At 40.2% G+C, this 20130-nt stretch overlaps 2 protein-coding genes across 3 annotated transcripts; both read left to right on the top strand.

Annotated features, from left to right (window-relative positions):
• The first annotated feature begins 4821 nt into the window (after positions 1 to 4821).
• srd5a3 (steroid 5 alpha-reductase 3) lies at positions 4822 to 7419 on the top strand. Of its 2 annotated transcripts, none has more exons than XM_061078345.1 (5): positions 4822 to 5035; positions 5177 to 5328; positions 5409 to 5594; positions 5676 to 5801; positions 6671 to 7419. In XM_061078345.1, exons 1-5 carry the CDS (start codon positions 4827 to 4829, stop codon positions 6928 to 6930), a joined length of 933 nt encoding a protein of 310 aa, XP_060934328.1. In that variant the 5' UTR covers positions 4822 to 4826; the 3' UTR covers positions 6931 to 7419. The 2 variants fall into 2 exon arrangements, with proteins under 2 accessions (XP_060934328.1, XP_060934326.1); XM_061078343.1 differs by having other exon boundaries at positions 5141 to 5328.
• A 556-nt stretch (positions 7420 to 7975) lies between these two features.
• Positions 7976 to 16432, top strand: tmem165 (transmembrane protein 165). The gene is made up of 6 exons (XM_061077595.1): positions 7976 to 8290; positions 9916 to 10138; positions 10237 to 10412; positions 13151 to 13333; positions 13862 to 13967; positions 14633 to 16432. The coding sequence occupies exons 1-6, from the start codon at positions 8132 to 8134 to the stop codon at positions 14707 to 14709; spliced, it is 924 nt and encodes a 307-aa protein (XP_060933578.1). The 5' UTR covers positions 7976 to 8131; the 3' UTR covers positions 14710 to 16432.
• The last annotated feature ends 3698 nt before the right edge of the window (positions 16433 to 20130 follow it).

The raw sequence follows: 20130 nt of genomic DNA, 5'->3' as shown, positions 1-20130 counted from the left end.
CCATCTTCTTCACCAGCACTTCCTGCAGGACACAAAATGTACCACTGGAAAACTGGAAACAGAAACCATTTTCCATTTTCCTATTTACCTTTGTTTTCCAGCCTCAGCATGAGGTGACCTCATTAAAGACAAAGAAAACAAATATTTTGAAATAATTTACGTAGAAAGAGAAGGAGCAGGAAAGAAAAATAACAATATTACGGAAAATAGTACTTCAAAAGATATTCATATGTTTGGATCTTGCTGATTAAACATTATGTGTGTGGTGTCTGCTCAATTTGTTTCCACAACTTTTAACAGAATAGTCCCATAGCATAAGAATAAACTGTTTAAAAAAGTTGGCCCCACTCTAAATATAGTGTTAATTGGTTTTTATGTAGTTGTTTTAACTAATGCAAGCTATGTACATTTATAGAGGTAAACTCAACAACAGTTTGCAATGAGATCACATGTGAAAACAGCTCCTATTCAAATCTTCAAATATAAAAAGCTATGAATTGTCTTGGCTGTGTTTGTGTTTATGCTCTGTGATCACAGGAGGGATTTCAAAGGTCAATGTCCCACAATTCAACACAGAAAGAATGGGAGGGGGGGGGGTCGTGTTTGTGTGTTCACTCTGCATTGTTTTAAGGAACAGAAAAGAGGGCACAGCACAGATGGCATCAGGGGAGTGTACATGAAACTCAGCAGAGGTCACAGCATGAAGCACTTATTACAAGAAACGAAGAAGGGAAAATGTATCACAGAAACGTTTGTAGTGTGTTTGGTAACTTCGCTATCCCCACAGGAGAAACCAATGTGGTCACCTTTACATCGTAAACAAAGGAGTCAGACAGGACAGAGTCGACAACATACGACAAACACGGGGCCACAACGAAAATATAACCCATACCCCAGACTGAAATCAAGATAAAATGGCCAACAAGTTGTTTATGAGTGTGGTTAGTACAAATTGACAGCTCCGACCACTGGGTGGCTTTTCACAGTGAAATGGTAAATGGAGTGTTTTTTATATTGCATAGGTTTTTCTAGTCCTATCAACTACTCAAAGCCCTTCACACTACAAGCCACATTAACCCATTCACACACCCTTTCATACAGTACCACTATGAAACACTTTTTCAATCATACACCATTCACACACGGCCGACACACAGCCATAAGGGGCAATTTGGGGGTCAAGGACACAAGGACACAGCATGTGGACTGGAGGAGAGGGTGATCAAACCACCAGCGACCTGCTCTTCCCCCTGTGCCACAGCTGCCACAGCTGCCACAGCTGCCACAGCTTTTGTATTTCACATCATTAGAAATCGACTACTCAGGGTTCTGCTCACACTGTCCAACTGATCATAAGAACTCTGAGGCCTTAAATGGCTCACATGATCTCTAAAGAGCTTTGCAGAGCAGAGACAAAAACAGCAAAAGAGAGGAGCAGACACAAAAATCATTGAAAACATATAGAGATAGAGCACAAACATCCAGGGGACAAAAATATGGTTCTTGGCTTTAAAATAATTGTAGGAGCTGGTTGATTTTTGGCACAGTTACAGAAACAGTTTGACAGTTTGGGATTTGCTTCAGAGTTAGATCAGACCACTGATATCCCTAAAACTGGACCATGTCTTGGCCAGAGGTCACAGCATGCAGCCAAGAAATAGTCTCGATGAACCACAGTAATTTGTCGTTTCTACACTTTAGTTTTTTGTAGAAAAGCACATGAAATGTGTTATTATCGGTGCAATACATAGCATTTGTAAAATCCTTGCAGATAGCATGCTAGTTATTTCTACCTGCTTCAAGTCTTGATGATAAGCTGAGCTAAGAGTTGCCTTGGCAGCTATAAGCCTGTTGTCCAGTGAAATTTTCCTGAAAGGCAAAACAAAAATTAGAAAAATGTCAAAATTTAGAGATGAACACTCATCTTGAGAATATCTTTTTGGTGCGGTATGGGGACAGGAGCTATGGAATGGAAGTGGCCTTCATCCTGTATCTCTATTTGATTCTGGACATACCAATTTGTATTTTCAGTATTTTAAAGTCTTCTCATCCAGTGCTCACCCTGTTGTTTACTAGGCAGTGTTTTAGGGGCCTGCAGAGGGCCCAGGTCTTTGGGCAGTAAAACAACGGAGAGGGAAGGGAGGGAAGCAGGAAACAGTCCACACTTCCTCAGACAGGACACTGTGTTCCTCCAAGAGGCATCCTGGAATCGAATGCCTCAAAGGCTTTTTTTGGTCTTTCACACAAACACACTTCTTTTCCTTTTGACATATTACTGCATTGTAATAATGCAATCGTCAACATCTGACTCAAGAACTTCAACTTCTTGTTTGGTAACACCGTCCCTAAGATCAAAGTGTGATGAAGAGGTGCCAATTTCATCTCCAGAGATTTGCTCTAAATTGTCACTCACATCTCAACACCAATGCACACAGAACATTTGCTTCACTATATCTTCAAAGGGATATTAATATTTGCTAAAAGAACTATAACAAAACGTGTAAGAGCAGGGCTTTCTCAATTTGTGATTTGTAACCAAGGTGTTATAAACATAATTAGAATTTGGACCCAAAGTTCTCTGTGCTTACAAAACTGTCATGGAAATTTACCAGACTGAGTCACAGCTCCTCCGTGGATCTCCTAAAGCTCCATGGGTAGGGATAGATTACCAAGGCCATGTAGTCTAACCCCTGAGGTTTTAGATTGCTACAACATCAGCTCTTATAACTTTACTAATCTTATATTTGTTTATCAATTTTTTTTATTAAGATTTACACAATCTTAATCTGACATAGGGGTTTGCATTACCCTTGCTATCAGTATTTCCTGTTAAAGACATTTCTGAAATTGCATTTTCAGGTTGACTTTGTGTTTCTTTCATAAGTGTAAAACTAATATCTAAATGTGTGTTTAACAACGTTGATGGTTCTTAAAGGTTACTTTAGCCAAAATAGAATAAACTGACACTTTGACCTCAACAGTTCTCTAAAACAAAAACATAGTGATTCACTAAGAGTTCAGTTCTTTAAGAGGAGAGCTGCTGTTAACAAGTGTGACTGGTAGATGTATCTTACTCATAGTGTGACTTAGTTTGGTGCTTCATCAAGCAGGGAGGCACTTGGATGTAGGCAATTAGAAGGTAGTCTAGTATAATCACCACCAGCATAATCAGTACAAACATTATTTGACTAATTTTCTTTAGAGCTATGGGCACTGACCCTTTAAACTGAGAGCTGGACCCACTACCCTTGTACTGGGGAAACACTGGGATCTTTCAACCTGTAATGAAGATTTTTAGTAGATATTTGTGTGAGAGAAAATAATCTACAAGTTTGAAACTCCTAAAGCATTAACCTTTGTGACTTCAAATTTGACTTTATTCTACAGCTGCAAATTATTTTCTACACGTCCAAACCCAGTCCTCACAGATGCTCAGTTGTTAATTCACCACCATTCCTCCGTAGTACTCTGTCTTGTTGTTCCCAATGCATTCCTATTACTTATTAAGTCACATTTATTAGGCACACAACACAAATGATTAATTCATAAAATGCAAAACATTCCTATACATTTATTTACTAATAGTTAATCATCTTATACAGTCTAAAAATACACTCAATTGTTGCTTTCATGTATCAGTTAATCTGTGATAATAATCCAGTGAGGTGATGTCTGTAGTCATATCAGAATCAGCCTTAATGGACAAGTATGTGGGAGAATGCAGCACATTTTACTCTGGTATAACATTGATCTCAATATGTTTATATAGTAAACAAACATATATTACTAATTTATTCTTAACACCAAGTAAAAAATAGGGCAAATAATAAACAATATACAGTTTAGTGATGACTACACACCATGAATCGAGTGAGTGCAAATCAATTGCTCTGTATGTTACCACTGTGCATTGTTTACGTGTTTGACAACGTGTACATCAGGCACTGTGGGAAGAAACCGTTCTTGTGTCTGGCTATTGTTCAGTGCTCTGTAGCGCCTCACTGAGGGGAGAGGCTGGAACAGCTGTAACAACAGGACGTTAGAGGTATGCACTGATGCTTCATGCACGTTTCTTCAGTCTAGAGGTGTGTCAGTACTGAGTGGAGAGCAGGTTGGCACCTATGAGTTTTTCTGCAGCCATGATGGTCCCTTGCAGTCTGTTTCTATCCTGTAGGGTTGAGTTGAAATGGTTTGTCCATTAAGTGATTGGTTTATCATTCATAGTCAATTGTTATTTAAGTCATTTTAAGCTCAGGTTCCAGTTTCTGGCAATGTTCACCTGATTTCTTGGTCCTCAATGCTACTATAATAAGTGCGTGGTTTTAGACACTTGATTCAACAACACACAAATCATTAAAATGTTGTTTTAAATTATTCTGACTTGTTTATATCTCACATTTCCAAAACATTACCAAAAACATTTCAAAAGATCAGTCAAACATAGATAAAAATCCGTTTTTAGGGCATAATCTGAATATTTACCCCACCACTGCATTTCACTTTGCATGTTCAGAGTCAAACTGACAAGACAAAGAGTAAAGAGTCTAAAATACTCTCATGTTGGCTTTACTTGTCATGTGGGGTGTTTAAAGTGCTGCCACCTGCTGGAGCATTTGTACACATGTGTAATCTGAACGCACAGTTTACAGCTCTTCTCACGGACACTGTTTGATGCACATTTCACACGAGCACCTACTAATCAAATAGATTATTGCATCTGAATTATGGATTGTGAATGTAGTCCCTTCACATTTCACCCGGAACTGTTGCGAGCGTTTTCCCATCGGCCCCTTTTCCCTGTTACACAAAACAACGCCGCACTGAAAATGCCTGGGCGCTCGCTCCTGAGTTGGATCCGTGTTTTCTGGTCTTTTCTCGCCTGTTGTTTCCTCGCAGCTCTTTGCGTTCACAAGCTCTCCAGTAAATACCAAACATGTCGTATGTACATTGTATTTCAGGATCTCATTCGCTACGGAAAAACAAAACAACACCTCAAACGAGACGAATGGCTGCGAGTGTTCGACGTCCCTAAAAGGTAAGAAACGACCCCCCCCCCCCACAGCTCAAACACAGCAATTTCTACAGAGATTAAAATCTGTTTATATCTGTAACACCATTGTTTACCTCTTAATAATCTGAGCATGGAGATCCAGCTGCAGCCTCTTCTCTCCTCCAGGTGTTTCTGGCACTTCTACGCGGTCTCGGTTTGCTGGAATGGTTTCCTCCTGACCTTGTACCTGAACTTCACGTTTCGGCATCACTCGCTGCCATCGTGGCTCACGGGGACGTTAGACATGTTGTCAGGTGCAAGAGATGCAGACAGCCAGGGTAGGCTGCCCCCCACCTGCACTGTTAAAGCTTTACTCCCCCTGTTTTACTCTAGTGTCTGATGCTGCTCCTGCCTGTAGTCCCACAGCTGTCCACTCTCCTGGTGCAGCTGCTGCTCTGGCTCCACTCCCTCAGGAGGCTGCTGGAGTGCCTGTGGGTCAGTGTCTTCTCCGATGGAGCCATGCATGTGCTGCAGTATGTCTTCGGCCTCGGGTACTACATCGTGCTGGGGTTAACAGTGCTCGGCTCAGATCAAGGGGGAAAAGGTGAGAATGAAAAGACCTAGACGTATGAGCTGTTCACTGCCTCTACTGTGTTATGTTGACGTTTGTGCTGTTCTGTTCAAGGGGCTGGCTCCCTCCTCTCCAAGTTGAGCTGGTTTCACGTGGCTGGGTTTGGATTTTTCGTTGCCGCCTCGCTGCTGCAGCACCAGTCCATTGTCCTGCTGGCCAGGCTGCGCACTGGAAAGTCAGGTAGGCCCCAGCAGTTCTCTTCCAGTTCCTGCGTGTTTTGTTTACTACACGTTATTTTTAATGAGCATTTCCTACATGTGATGATATGATATTTCTCTTTCTACCTTTTTGTAGTGAGTTGAGTTGTGGGCTTGTAAAGAAAAACAATGAGATGAATGATGCTTTAACAAACCTGTGTACAAGTCCACCAAGCAAGACAATAGTGGAACTCTCGAAAAACATGTCCACTGTTAAATTATTTCCCCTCAAAGTCAGAAATTTGATATTTGGTCCAAAAACATCTTAAAAGTAGGAGGAGATTCATTTTTCCAAAATAGAACATGCATATGCATTTATTTGCTAAATATGATGTGATGATTACTAGTCTGCACTTTTTAATCCATGTGAAAATTATATAAAATCTTGGTAAGTAAAGGAAAAGGTTTAGATCAATCTATTTCTAATACTGATTGAGAGAGAATTTTCGACTTCTAGGTCAAACAGATGCAGACATGTTCCTTTTTTTTCTTTTACATTGCTTGAAGAACTTGTGCAAAGATGATCAGTCAGGTACTTGAAGCCATTTGTTAGCCTTTAGAAAGTGTTCCATGAATGCCAATATCATATTTACAACTGTAACTCTTTTGATTTTGATATATTTGTTTGTTTTGTTGTCATTTTAAATATTTTATTATTTTGTTAGAATATTATGTGATGTAATATTTTTGACATGAATAAAAGTGTAAAAGAAGGAAAGAAAGAAAGAAAAACCCTAAGCATTTTATATGTGGGATAGTTAGCATGAGGGACACTGACACATTACACATATACATTTCATTCATTGGTCATATAAAAGTCACATGATGTATTTTCCGTCTGTTGTGTGGCAGGATCAGTGGAGACGCTGGCTCACAAAGTGCCAACCGGAGGCTGGTTTGAGCTGGTTTCATGCCCACATTACTTCTCTGAGCTGCTGATCTACATCTCCCTGGCCTTGGTGTATGGAGGCCTGTCTCTGACCTGGTGGCTTGTTGTCCTCTATGTGCTATTCAACCAGGCACTGGCTGCACAGCTCTGTCATGAGCTCTACATCAGCAAATATGAATCATACCCGAGACACAGAAAAGCATTCATACCTTTTGTGTTTTGAATATCTTTGCATCTTGTTATGCATTCCATTTTGGGGAAGAGTGAACAGGATCTGAATGCGCAGGAGTGAACTTGCCTCTCACTGCGTTGGTTGAAACCGTGCACCCAACCAAGCGGAGCTGCTCGATACTCAAAAGGACTTCATGCAGTGCAGCTGCTGCCGAGTGTGAACATGAGGTTTAGCAGTGCTGCAGGATTGTTCTTCAACAGCAGAGGTGTGAGGGGTGAAAGGGGAGCTGTTCCTCAGACGCTGATGTGAAGAAATGAGAAACCTCACCACAAAACACTTGTTTGTTACAGCAAGATGCGGTTTTGTAAAAACTAAATACCTTCATGAAATGTTAACATATTTTTGCATTGTTAAATTATACAACTTTAAATATTTGATTAATAAAAGGTCTTTTCAAAACATAAGGGGAAAGAGAGAAACTCGTTAGAAAGTCGGACATGTTTTCTAAATAATTGTAATTAAATGAAAATAGAAAAATCATGCCATTTATGCTCGATGTTCTGTTTGTGCGCTTCTTTATCTGTATTAATCTGAGTCCATGTGGAGTTTGTGCTATGACTTGGTGAACCCACTAGATGGCGATATAATTGATAATCAACCTGTGGCTGAACTGATATTATTGAATTAAAGATTAGTAATTTTGGATTTAAACTTGTATATTTATTGTCAAATAATCACTGCTGAATATATAGACTTTAAAAGTGACCGATGCAACCACTGAATAGACATTTAAAAAAGGAACATTTGCATATTATAAGATTATCGACATTTTAAGAAATCTGGTCTTTATTACACTAATATAACAATGTACCACTGATGATGATTTAATTGAACTGTTATATATATTTTATTTTTTTGTTTTACTAAGGTCTCAATGCTTCTGATACTGACAGTGCGATTGACCAATCACTGAGCCCTCCGGTGCGTCCGACAGCCACTGGCCTACGTCATTGTTGCGCTGGTCCAATCATCGCTCAGCTTTTATGGCCAGTGCCACAGCAGGGTGGTAACTTCCGCCCGAGTTGGTTGGGCTTCCTCTGAGCGTGACGTGTATCACGGAGGACACCCTCGCACTGTGGATGATGCTAATGCTAATATGAAGCTAGCCCGTCCTGCTGCCGGAGACATCGAGTGATTAGCGGAGTAGAAAGCCACGAGCCAACTGTCTTCGGTCGGTGTATCCGGAACCATCATGTCTGTGACGCTGTGTGGAGCACGGGGTCGGGCCGGGAGAGATGTGTTCCGCGCCCTGGTTCCGCTCGCCGCCGCCGTGTTGTTGTTGTCGGTCGGAGTCGCTGCGGTTCCAGAGGAGCACAAAGCGGTCCCGGTGCCGGAGCTGCTCCCACAGGAGGTCAGGAGCTGCCCCTTCAATGTCTTCCTGCGAGTTAAACCTTTGATTTGCGTCCTATCTACCGCCCGGCGCCGCCACTGCTGTCTGCTAGCACAGCCGAGCTAGCCTGCATGCTAACAGAGACGTGTCCCATTGTTTCCCGGTGTTTCAGTTTAACAGGCTAATTGGTGATAATGTGTGAATGTGAAGGAAAGTGGAGAGAACGTGGTGAGGGATGAGATGTGATAATGTCCACAAGAGTTTAATCATATCGAAGATGTCGGTGAAACATGTGGGCCCAGCAGTAGCCAGTAGCCAAGAAACTCACTGACCTTATTGATTAGAAAAACCTGTACAGGATATAAACTTTATTTATTTGAAAAATTACAGGATATAAACTTTATTGATTGGAAAACATAAACAGGATTTAAACTTTATTGATTCGAAAAAATAAACAGGATATAAACTTTATTGATTAGAAAACAGGAACACAATACTTATTGATAAGAAAACAGGAACAGGAAAAGGATATGTACTTTATTGATTAGAAAACATACAGGATAAATAGATACTAACTGTACAAACGTACAGGATTGATAGATAGATACTTACTTTAATAGTTAGAAAAGAAACAAAGGATAGATAGATACTTACTGTCTTGATTATAAAACAAATACAGGATAGTTAGTGTATTGATTTGAAAACGCTCCACCTACTACTACCTGGTACTGCTAACCCCAAGGTCCTCTTCTCCACAATTAACAAACTTCTCAAACCCATGGACAATCTCTCCCACTCATTCACAGCTGATAAATGAAACTCCTTCCTCTCATTTGACCAATCAAAGATTGAGACCATCTACAAACAACTAGCCACTACCAGCCCACCTCCACCCCCAACTAATCACTCATTCTCACCTATCACCCACTCAGAACTCAATAACTCACTGTCTGGCATGAAGACTCTGACCTGAACCCCATCCCCTCTACACTAGTCATAGCTTGTCTCCCTGCTCTCTGCTAGCTCATCCTCTCTTTAACCAACTCCTCCCTGTCTACTGGCTCTGTCCCCCCAACCCTCAAACTCGCCTCTGTCACACCCATCCTCAAAAATCCTGGCCTTGGCCTTGACATCCCCAACAACTACAGCCCCATCTCCAATCTTCCCTTTCTTTAAAAAATACTGTAACATACTGTCACCTCCCAACTCAAAACCCACCTGCACTACAAACCATTTCAATCCAGATTCAGATATAGACAAGGCCTTCTCCATCTCCACCTCAGACATTCTCCCTCACTCACCTGCAAAAATGGGCTCAAAATGGGCTCCCTTTTTTAATCTGTGATTTATGTATGTATGTATGTAATATAATATCGTACTTGTAACTGCTATTTTCACTTGTTATTGTATTTTTTGTCACTGTACTTAAAGGTGCTATCCAAATAAAATGTATTATTATCACAACATACAAGATTGATAGATAATTACTGTATGGAGGAAGTACAGGAGTATGTGTATAGCAAGCTTCGCAAATAGTCAATACAATTAGAGGTGGACAATATACAATGAGTGTTAGTGTAACAACACTACACTTGAACATATTTACTAACTAACTCACCGCCACTCTGTGTGGATTTTTTTTGCAGAAAGCAAGTCCTCATCCAGTGGGCCCTGTAGTTTCAGAGAATGACCCCACCAAAGGAAACATGGGATTCATTCACGCCTTCGCAGCCTCCATCTCTGTCATCATCGTCTCCGAGTTGGGAGACAAGACATTTTTTATCGCAGCCATCATGGCCATGCGCTACAACCGTCTCACCGTGTTGACCGGCGCCATTCTGGCTCTGGGAGTCATGACTTGTCTCTCTGGTAAGAAGAAGTGGATGTTTGTTTCTGTGTGTTTTTTTTTAGTGTTACTGCATCCTCTCCAAGCAATAATAAGGTATACTCCCCACTCCACTCCACAGTGCTGTTTGGTTATGCCACCACCATCATCCCTAGAATCTACACATACTATATATCTACGGCTCTGTTTGCCATCTTTGGTGTGCGCATGCTGAGAGAGGGGCTGAAGATGAGTCCAGATGAGGGGCAGGAGGAGCTGGAGGAGGTGCAGGCAGAGATCAAGAAGAAGGACGAGGAGGTGAGTTAAGTTTTTACTGGGTTGGTTAGCAGAGGTGTAAAGTAACGAATTACATTTACTCACGTTATTGTAATTGAGTAGTTTTTTCGTGTACTTTGTAATTTTTTGAGTAGTTTTTGAAATGGGTAATTGTACTTTTACTTAAGTAGATTTTAACCGAAGTATTGTACTTCGCTACATTGAAAATTACATCCGTTACTGAGTAAAAAAAAAAACATAGTTCAGGGCGCAAGGCAATTCTCACTGCAGTGGTAGATGCTACATAGAGTGGATGACGTTCCCTAACGTGCACATTCAACATATGAAAACTGATCGTAAAGTTCACTGTTCGCGAACAATATGCGCGACATGCACAACACTGCACAGGGATCCACTGCGGAGGGATGCAGAGACGCGGGTTGCAGACCCCTGGCAACGGCGAAAGAGCGATTTGTTTACTGCTCTGCCGTTAAAGAGATGCGGACATCAAAACATTAGTTCGGCTATAATATTAGATCCGCCTCGCATTCTCTCCTCCCGGTCGCGCACCTGTTATGCCTCCGCGGCGCACCATACAGAGAATCTCTGCGCTACACAGGGGCGGCCCTAGCACATTTGGTGCTCTATGCAAGCTTCACTCCTGCCCCCACCCCCCGAAAAAAAAAAGTTATAAAACGGAATTGCAACTTTCAGACGGTATTTTGCCCTGTAAGACTGCATTTCTTTTCAAATAAACACAACAACGATTGCAACGACATGGTGGAAGCATTCGTTTTAGACAGCGTCTCTCCTCAAGAGAAGGAAAACATTACGTAACGTTTCAGCTAGACCTCAGATAATATGAACGTGTTCACCGTTCAAATTCATTATTTGTCATTAAGTTGCGTTCAGTTCAACGTTCTCATAAAAATGAACGTGTTCAATGAACGTGTTCTTTTGAACAACACTGCCTGAAACTCAATAGCCTACTGGCCTACCTGCCTCGGCCGCCTGCGGGTGACTCTTCAGCTAGTGGTCGAAAGGTGGACCAAAGTTTAACCAAAATTTTAAATATACAGTGGGACAGCGGCATTTTAACTTTTTATTTTAGCTGTCATGTGGTTCATGTCTTGACATGTCCTCCCAAAAGTTCTTAAATGTTGTGTTGACATGTTAAATGTATAATGTTTGACATGTTTAATGTCATTGCACTTAAATTTGTAAAGATTCTCCTTTTAATTAAAAATAACTGTTTTTGGATTGGATTTATGACCCCTTGTCCTTTTTTGCACTGTATAGGAGCGGCCCCCATCAAGTTGTTGGAAGTAACTAAGTAACTTTTACTTAAAGTACATTTTAAATGAACTACTTTTTACTTTTACTTGAGTAGATTTTTAGATGGGTACTTTTACTTGTACTTAAGTAAAATTTCATCAAAGTAAAGGTACTTTTACTTGAGTACAATATTTCAGTACTTTTTACACCTCTGTTGGTTAGAAGCAACTTGTACAAAATTTAAAACACTTATTATATTCCCAGTACCTTGCAAAAACCCTGTAGCTCTACTCCAATGACCCTGTCAACTAAAGGTTATGCCTGAAGCCAAATTGCATCACTTCTGCATTTCTTGTAAATGTGTATTTGAAGTCTTAACGGTTACACACACAATTGTGTTTGCAACACACCAGGACATAACAAGTTGTAACCTGCGAATGTCCTGATCTCCATGAAACAACAGGTTCAATAGGTATCACACAGAGAAGGAAAACCTTGTTGTCATAACGTAGTGCAACTGTTAACAATGGAGATACTTCACTTCTTATGAAATTAGTGTTATATGGTAGCTTTAGAAAAGTATGAATAAACAGCTGTCATTGGCAGCTCAATGATTTCATGTTTCAGCTTGTCAAACACATCATCTGCTTCCAAACTAAACAGCTTAACAAAGATCTTCAGTTCCTTTTGTTCACTTTTTATGTCACGAATCCTTTCGCACAATGCCTGAAGGAACTCGCCTGCGTATTTTGTTCTGGAGGACAGAGTTTTCAACCTCTGGCCTAGAAATACACTCTTATCCCTTGAACATCAAGTTGTACAACTCCAATTGACTTTAAGTCAGTACGTGTTACAGGCAGCCACATTACATCTCTTAGTTTGGCTACTGTTCCTGACTGCTCGCACCTTCATTCTTAGATAAAAGCCCCATTTAAACACTGATCCTGATATATTGCTGGTCCACTTTGCGTGTTTACACTTAACCAAACAAGCCGTATGTGATTTCATGTAGCATGTCGCTGTTCAGGAATCAGAAGCATGATGTGTAACACAGAGTCGGCATCAGTCCTCTCATCTCACCTTTACACAGCCATACAGTATATTTGTGTCTGTGAGTAGCTCAGCTGCCAGTTTCTAGGTGGAACAAGATGGACTCTGTACCTTTGTAAAATGGCCTCATAGTATACCATGTGGGGAAGGAGTGCCCCTGTTGAAGCACATATGTATAGTACTGCTAGGTGAATGATGACTAGTCATACAGCTGATCCAATCTAAAACTCTCCTGTAGAGTAAAGTCCTGTGTGGAAATGACGATTCTGCTATCTCAATAGATTTGTTAGGCAGGTAGGGTTGCAACAGTTAATTGATTTAATAGGTCAAAGATGATTATAAAAATAGTTGCCAGGAATTAACCCTAATAAAGGGTTAATTGGTCTAACATCTCCTAATGAGGGGGAATCCTCATCCAGTGTTTCAGTAGAATCTCGCTGTTTTTGTCTGCTCAGCTTCAGCGATCTAAACTGGTCAATGGGAGTGCAGATGTGGAGACTGGATCGGGGAACACGCAGCCTCAGAGGAAGTGGCACAGCTTCATCTCACCCGTCTTCCTCCAAGCCCTCACCCTCACCTTCCTTGCAGAGTGGGGGGACCGCTCCCAGCTGACCACTATCATTCTCGCTGCACGGGAGGTTTGTTACAGATTTGCTTTGACACAATTTTAGGGCTTTAATCGATTATAAAAAATAGTTGGCAGCTGATGTAGTAATCGATAGTCGGGTCTGATACAATACACGGCACACACTGTGGCAACGCTCCTGATGTGGGGGCAGTAAACAGCTTGTGATGAGTTGAGTTGTTTTGACTTAACCTGCGACTCGTAAGAATTTTTATATACAATATATAGAACATTCTGACTTGTCAAAACAATCATTAATTCAGTTCTAACTACTTAAAACTAAAAATTCCCACATCTGTAAAAACATAGTAAGATTACTAACTACTTTTGTCATTCATGTGTGTGTAGTTTTGTTGCAAAGTCCCAAGTGTCTGCATGTTTATTGTGTGTGGCCCAAGTGGGAAATAAAGCCTTTGTTTATTTATTTCAACTAGACCACACACCACTTTGTGAGGTGCTAATACACTGGTAATTAGCAAATTCAAGGTGTAATTATCTTAACATCAACATGAAATGCTTTTTTTTAAATTTAAATTCCCAGGATCCTTTTGGAGTTGCTGTGGGGGGGACATTGGGACACTGTTTGTGTACAGGACTGGCTGTGATAGGAGGGAGAATGATCGCCCAGAAAATCTCTGTCAGAACAGGTACGTTGCTGTGAATTAATTTCCTGTTGTCACTACATCATTAAACCTTAGTCCTTATTATAAGCAAGCTGCTTTGATTCATTTGATTGTCAAGTACAGGCAGTATAGAAAAGATATATATATTTCCAAAATGTGAGTAGGCAAGATTTCCGAGTTGTCAGTTGTCATGTGAGTGTAGAATACTTGCAGTGTAATGGTACATTTTTTTGAAGTATTTGTACCAGTTAAAACAAAAACTACAGTGAGAATTAATTTAATTCAAAGACAAAGGTTTTGTTTACCCTCATTCCAAGAGACATGCACAGACACACACATACTTGTCTCCATGACTTCAGAGGACATTACATTGACTTATATTTAATTTCCTTTTTCTAACCTTGACCTTAGTTATTACTCAGAATTTAATGATTTGCATTATTTGGACTTACCTTGTGTCCCCATAAGGAAGATGAGTCCCCATAGTGTTAATGTAAACAGATTAAGGTCCCCACAACATGACACACACACACAGTCTGGAATATATTCAGTGTAAGAAAGAAAAACAGTTGTTGTATGTTGGAATTTTTTTGGGAATCATGTCTATTGTCCTAAATCTTGGGTTTAGGTTACATTGGTGGTTTTGCTAGAATAAATGAATGATAACTTAACCTGTTTTGTTTCCACAGTTACAATCATTGGAGGAATAGTTTTTCTGGCGTTCGCCTTCTCTGCCCTTCTCATCAAGCCAGAGTCTGGATTTTGATTGGACGAATGACTTTTCAGGTTCACTCTGTATATACGTGTAAACTTTGGTTCACTTGCTGTTGAGAGATTGTGTGTGTGTGTGTGTGCGTGTCCAACAGAACATGTGACAAGTTGAACAGGAAGCCAAAGTCCCCTCCGCCTTCCTTTAGACAATTTCTGTTCCATTAGACCTTGTAACTCTGAGTGGAAAATATAGCATTTAATAAGATTTTCTTCACCAAAACCTTTTGGGAGTCGCTGAATACTTACAAAGCAGAAAGTCTGTGGCTTCCTGTTCAAGCTTTGTTCTCTTCACAAAGTGTGTGAGAGGAGAGAAGGATGTTCTGTGGCTTCCTATTCAGGCGTTGTTCTCTTCACAAAGTGTGCGAGAGGAAGAAGCCCACTCGCTGCCCTCCGACCCGTCTTCTAGAGGTTATGTGGCTCAGTCAGAACCCAACATGCAGTACCTTTCTAACACTTAGCCATCTCCTTTAGAAACTAAGTCCATTTAAAAGTCATTGCCTTTTTACTTGTTTCTAAATGTTGAATGATCCTTTTTGTTTGTCTGTTTAACGTGAGCCCAGATGCTGGTGTTTATTCCACCTTCCTCTCTGGGAGACACTTTTTAATAGAATCTACTACAACTCCCCAAGAAGTGCGATATAATTCAAATTGAGACGGAGACATCATTAAAATATTTTTCCGAGTTATTCCCTTTGGCTGCTGATACAAAGGAGCAGTTCTTTTAGAGAGACTGGGTCCTGAACAACTAGAATACCTCTATGTTTGGGTGTCGCCATACCTTACAGTATATAGTATCCAGAGAGCTACAGCACAGCTCCTCTTCCAATAGCTGATCACTTAGTGGTGATATTGATCGGGGGTTTCATTACGGTCCACACCTGGTATCAACATCTGTCCTGAATGTGTCTCCTGGGACCACATGTGGCAGGTCAGAGGACATCAGCTGAGTAGGCGGTCCTTCATATGTGCCCCGGGACAGATCTGTGCTCACAATGTGAAGAGACTGGGCCAAATGTGTATCAGTCCACCTCAGAATGTGTTTTCTCTGATCGATCCTCAGGACACATTACTGAAGACACATTGGGGTGCGTTCACACTTGAACTTCACTCTGACCACTTGTCTGAGTGAGAGGCTCCTGACCTTCTCTAGGAGTTTATCCTGCCAGATCCTAGTTAATACTCTGCATAATGTCTGAGTGAGCCCATGTGAGACTGTAAGAACACCTGAACACTCCACAGATCACTGTGTTGCTCGTGAGTGACAGGAACACTTTGTATAAAGTCTGGACCCAACAGTGCGGACATACTCCAGAGTTCTTCTCCGAGAATAATTAGAGTCACAGACAGAATGTAATCCTGACACAATAACCACCATGTCATTTGTACCATTTGTTTACCCTCTTCAGCCAGAAGAAGCTGTGTTGTAGCTCCAGCGACACCTCAACCAGCAATGTGATAAAGCCCTATGTTTCCCTTTTATTTAAAATGCTCTGTATTTATTTAGCCTCTTTATCTTTTAGCGTACGTACGGTAGACAGAGAACAGGGTGGGTAAGAGGTCAAAAGAAACAAGGGATGGAATTATTTTTTTAACTGAACAGGCCAAAGCTGTGTTGTCAATATTTGACAGGCTGTGCCCGGCTGTGTAATCCGTCTGTTTGTGGGACAGGTTGGTTGAAATGTGAATATTTCTCTCAATAAAAATGTTTCATGTCTTTTCTTCTTTCTCAACCAGTCGTTTGTTCTGTGTGTGATAGACGTGTGCTGAAAACACAGTAGAGCTGAGCCAGAGGAAACAGAACACCCGAGACATTTCATAGGGATTTATTTCAGATTGAAGGGGAGCAAACGGTTGATACATTTGCTTCGGAAGGTTGTGTTGAATTTCTGAACAGTTTGGCTCAAGAAATAAATGCAGAGCAGCACACATGCAGACCAAAAGAGGGTTACAAATACACTCAGGTTATTTGATGTTGAGGAGGGAATGATGATAGATTCTTAACCTCAAACTGAACAGAAGGTGGCAGTAGTGGATCTGGAAAAAAAAGTGTTTTGTGGCAGAATTTCAGTTACAATGTTCACAACAATAAAAGTTTTTTATAACAGTATAAAAAAATAAGGTCTATATATATTTTATCTATAAATGTCAGGGTCTTGGTTTTATTCCATGATCTGGTAATTAAAATTGAAGACCATGGATTTTTATGAAGCACTTTGTAACCTTGTTTAGGTAAGGGCTAAATAAAAACAATGATTACAACAAGTCAATGTTGCCAGAAGGATATTTTAAGTGTTAATTAACTTTATCAGCAATGATTCCTTCTCTCGTAAATAGGTATTTTATATTGTTACAACTCCTGTTCCATTAAAAAAGTGTTGACACCACTTTATGATAAGGTTGAGGAAGTAAAGTAACATACAGCTTTACAGCTGCTTATAACATGATCAGTCAAACTATAATCCTAGAGATTTGCTTTTACATCACAATAAATTTACTTTTAGGTTTTTGGACATTCACTTCAGTATTGGGGGAAAATTATGTATTTTATTTCCTTAATTTATATCTGCGATTTAATAAACCAAAAGAATAGTGTAAGAGTAATACATTAACATAATTATGATTGTCAATTTGGTAATAATGTAGTTAGAATGCTGATAACCACCGGTCTCTTTACATTGAAATTAAAACATACAATAATTTCAATTAATATTTAAGCTAATGTATCATAGTGGTTTAATGCAGCAATTCTGGTACTGATACCTTAAGAGGTTAATAAAAGGATTCTTAGGAATCATATTACTGTCATGTAACACAGTCTCAGTAGTTGAAGGCTGCATTTAGTTATTTACTGATCAAAGTCAATAAAACCATTGGTTACTCGCTGCGTCATCTGAGCTGAAACCATGCATCCTGTTTCCCTTCTGGCCGCAGCAGAGTCAGTGATGTCACAGCAGGTGTTCACCATCACCTGAAAAGGCCAAACAGCTGCTGGGACACAAACCTGCAGGATTCAGAGCGCATTAACCTTTTAGAAACGTCAGGAGAGTTTGGTCACTGAGTGGACTGCAGCAGTACCTTTCCTGAGCCAAACCAAAACGCTACACAAATATGACGTGAAAGCAGAGAGAAAACACTGAGACACAAGCTTCTAGTGTGAACATCAGAACTACAAAACATTGAACAGAATTCACCATGTCCTCTTATGTAGGGCTCATCCTCTGGAGTGCCCCGCTCTTTGGATAACAAAACATTTCCCCTCATGTTTCTATGACTGGGAACCACTGACTGGTAACTTTAATAAAGCATTGCTTTGTCTTTTCAAATGTGACAGTTTCAACCTGTATTCCAGAACAAGACTGAACATGATCACGAAAAGAAAAAAATACCTTAAAGTCTAACAGTCTTCGTCTTAGAGCCCGACCGATGTTTTGGTTCACAGACACATTGGCATTTGCAGGTGTTGTCTGTTGTGAAATATTTTCACATTGTTAAATGATTAAATTTGATGTAAAAAAAAGGTTTTTATATATATGTATACTTTTTTATTTACAGTAAAGTTTATAGTTTAACTGTAAAATATCAAAATATATATCATATATATATATATCAAGCATCAATAACATTTATTTGTCATTAGGATTTCATATTACATAGGTCTTAATTCAAAATAAATAAATATATGCATATCAGCCAATATATCAAGATCAGATTATTTTACTGAAGATCTGTAGCAGTGTCCAAAAGTCCACATCGGTCGGGCTCATCTTTGTATAACCACATTTAACCCAGCTCTTTTTCAGGAAAAGGTTCAACAGTCTTTTTATGTATGTCACAGTTGGCTTAGATCCTTCTCTCTTGTTAAACTCTTGATTCAGAACTTTATACGTAGGTTTCATTTTTAGTTTTGCACATTTAAAGGCTAAATAATTTATTCTCTTATTAACAGTCCTATCGTACATTGTGTAAAGGCTCTCGCAGCCACACACCTCCTCATGCAACACACTCTTGTTAATGACATTTAATTACATTCTTCCAGGTTTATTGCACCTCGTGAATCTCACTCCAGAGGATCCGGGTCCCCTGTGCAGCTTTGTGAAATTGTGTTTAGCAGGGAACTAATGTGTTTTATTTAGAAACTGAAATGAGCTGCAGCCCAACCGATGAGGGAAGGATGGCGCAGCACTGTGAAGATGGTGCAGACCACGAGGTCCAACTACAGTGGAGACAGCTGGCGTTAGGGACTGTATGAAACAACAGTGACATGGACTATTGTTCTTAGTGGGGACTGAACATCATTTCAAGAAAGACAGTTTTCGTCAGCGACTCTTTATTGTCGGCTCGTTCACTGACACTGCTGCTAACTGTTCTTTTGGAGGCTCTTGGTTCAAAACAGAGCAGCTGGAAATCTGCAAAATGTTGCATTTGTTTTTCATCACTTCACCCACAGCTCATTCTACTCCTTAAGAGTCACTTCTATGAAACATAAAGTTCAGGCCCCACTGTCGATACTTTTTTCATACAGTCCCTTAGATGTCTTACTTGCAATTTGAAAAATCAATGACTTTATGACTGAATATAGTGTTCTTACTCATGACACAGAGCTGGTGTTTGTTTTTGAAAGCCAACAGGAGACAAAACCACACACTCTACATGTATTATAAAAATAACCAGGTAAATATGAAAGGACCACTTTAGCCAACGTGACAGCTACTGACACAAACGTGATCCAAGCCAAACATTTTCTGAAATGAGAATCCATCAATTTAAATAATACACTGCAGGAGACATGTAGCGACCGCCCCAATCACTCAACATTTAGGACAGACCATGTTAACTTTGGGGTTGAACAAAGGAATCAAAGGCCAAAGTATAAGTTGTGGATAATAGGTCTTGTCAATATCAAAATTCTGCATGTTCAAATGCTCAAACCTAGCTGGGCTTCAGAGCCTATGGCAGTTAAGCATTTGCTGTAACATGTAACATTAATGTTAACCTATTGTGTCTGTGTTTGTGTGGTCCAACTCAAGCAGTTAGCCACAACTACTCAAAGCCAGGCTCAAACCAAACAGTGGATGAATTATTGGAAACTTCTATGTCAAACAGGAATTTCCCACACATGAACACAACAGCCAAACACACAGAGGTGAACAGACAAAGTGCACGTGGTATCACCAGATACCTCGGGTCAAAGCTCAACAAATTTACATCGGATCACCAGACTTGTGGCCGTGTGTCCAGCTCAGCCTGTCACATCACACACAGATGAAGAATGGGCTGAGCCGTCAGCTTGATACCATCTGGTGGTGAATTAGATCAGATGGGAAGGAGGCTTGTCTGTGTGTGTGTGTGTGTACTAGCACTGTGTACCTAGGTCAAGTTGTCATCAAATGAGCCAATAAGACATAGAATTGTCTAT

The sequence above is a fragment of the Limanda limanda genome, chromosome 9, assembly GCF_963576545.1.
Source record: "Limanda limanda chromosome 9, fLimLim1.1, whole genome shotgun sequence".
In the NCBI taxonomy this organism is placed as follows: Eukaryota; Metazoa; Chordata; class Actinopteri; order Pleuronectiformes; family Pleuronectidae; genus Limanda; species Limanda limanda.
This window is presented reverse-complemented; position numbering and strand designations above follow the sequence as displayed.

Excerpts from the sequence above, each read along its gene's own strand:
- srd5a3 (XM_061078343.1), top strand. The coding sequence starts at position 4,827 with ATGCCTGGGCGCTCGCTCCTGAGTTGGATCCGTGTTTTCTGGTCTTTT. Across the intron at positions 5,036-5,140 it reads GTGTTCGACGTCCCTAAAAG|CATGGAGATCCAGCTGCAGC; the intron begins GTAAGAAACGAC and ends TAATAATCTGAG. Across the intron at positions 5,802-6,670 it reads GCTGCGCACTGGAAAGTCAG|GATCAGTGGAGACGCTGGCT; the intron begins GTAGGCCCCAGC and ends GTTGTGTGGCAG.
- tmem165 (XM_061077595.1), top strand. The coding sequence starts at position 8,132 with ATGTCTGTGACGCTGTGTGGAGCACGGGGTCGGGCCGGGAGAGATGTG. Across the intron at positions 10,139-10,236 it reads AGTCATGACTTGTCTCTCTG|TGCTGTTTGGTTATGCCACC; the intron begins GTAAGAAGAAGT and ends TCCACTCCACAG. Across the intron at positions 13,334-13,861 it reads TCATTCTCGCTGCACGGGAG|GATCCTTTTGGAGTTGCTGT; the intron begins GTTTGTTACAGA and ends TTAAATTCCCAG.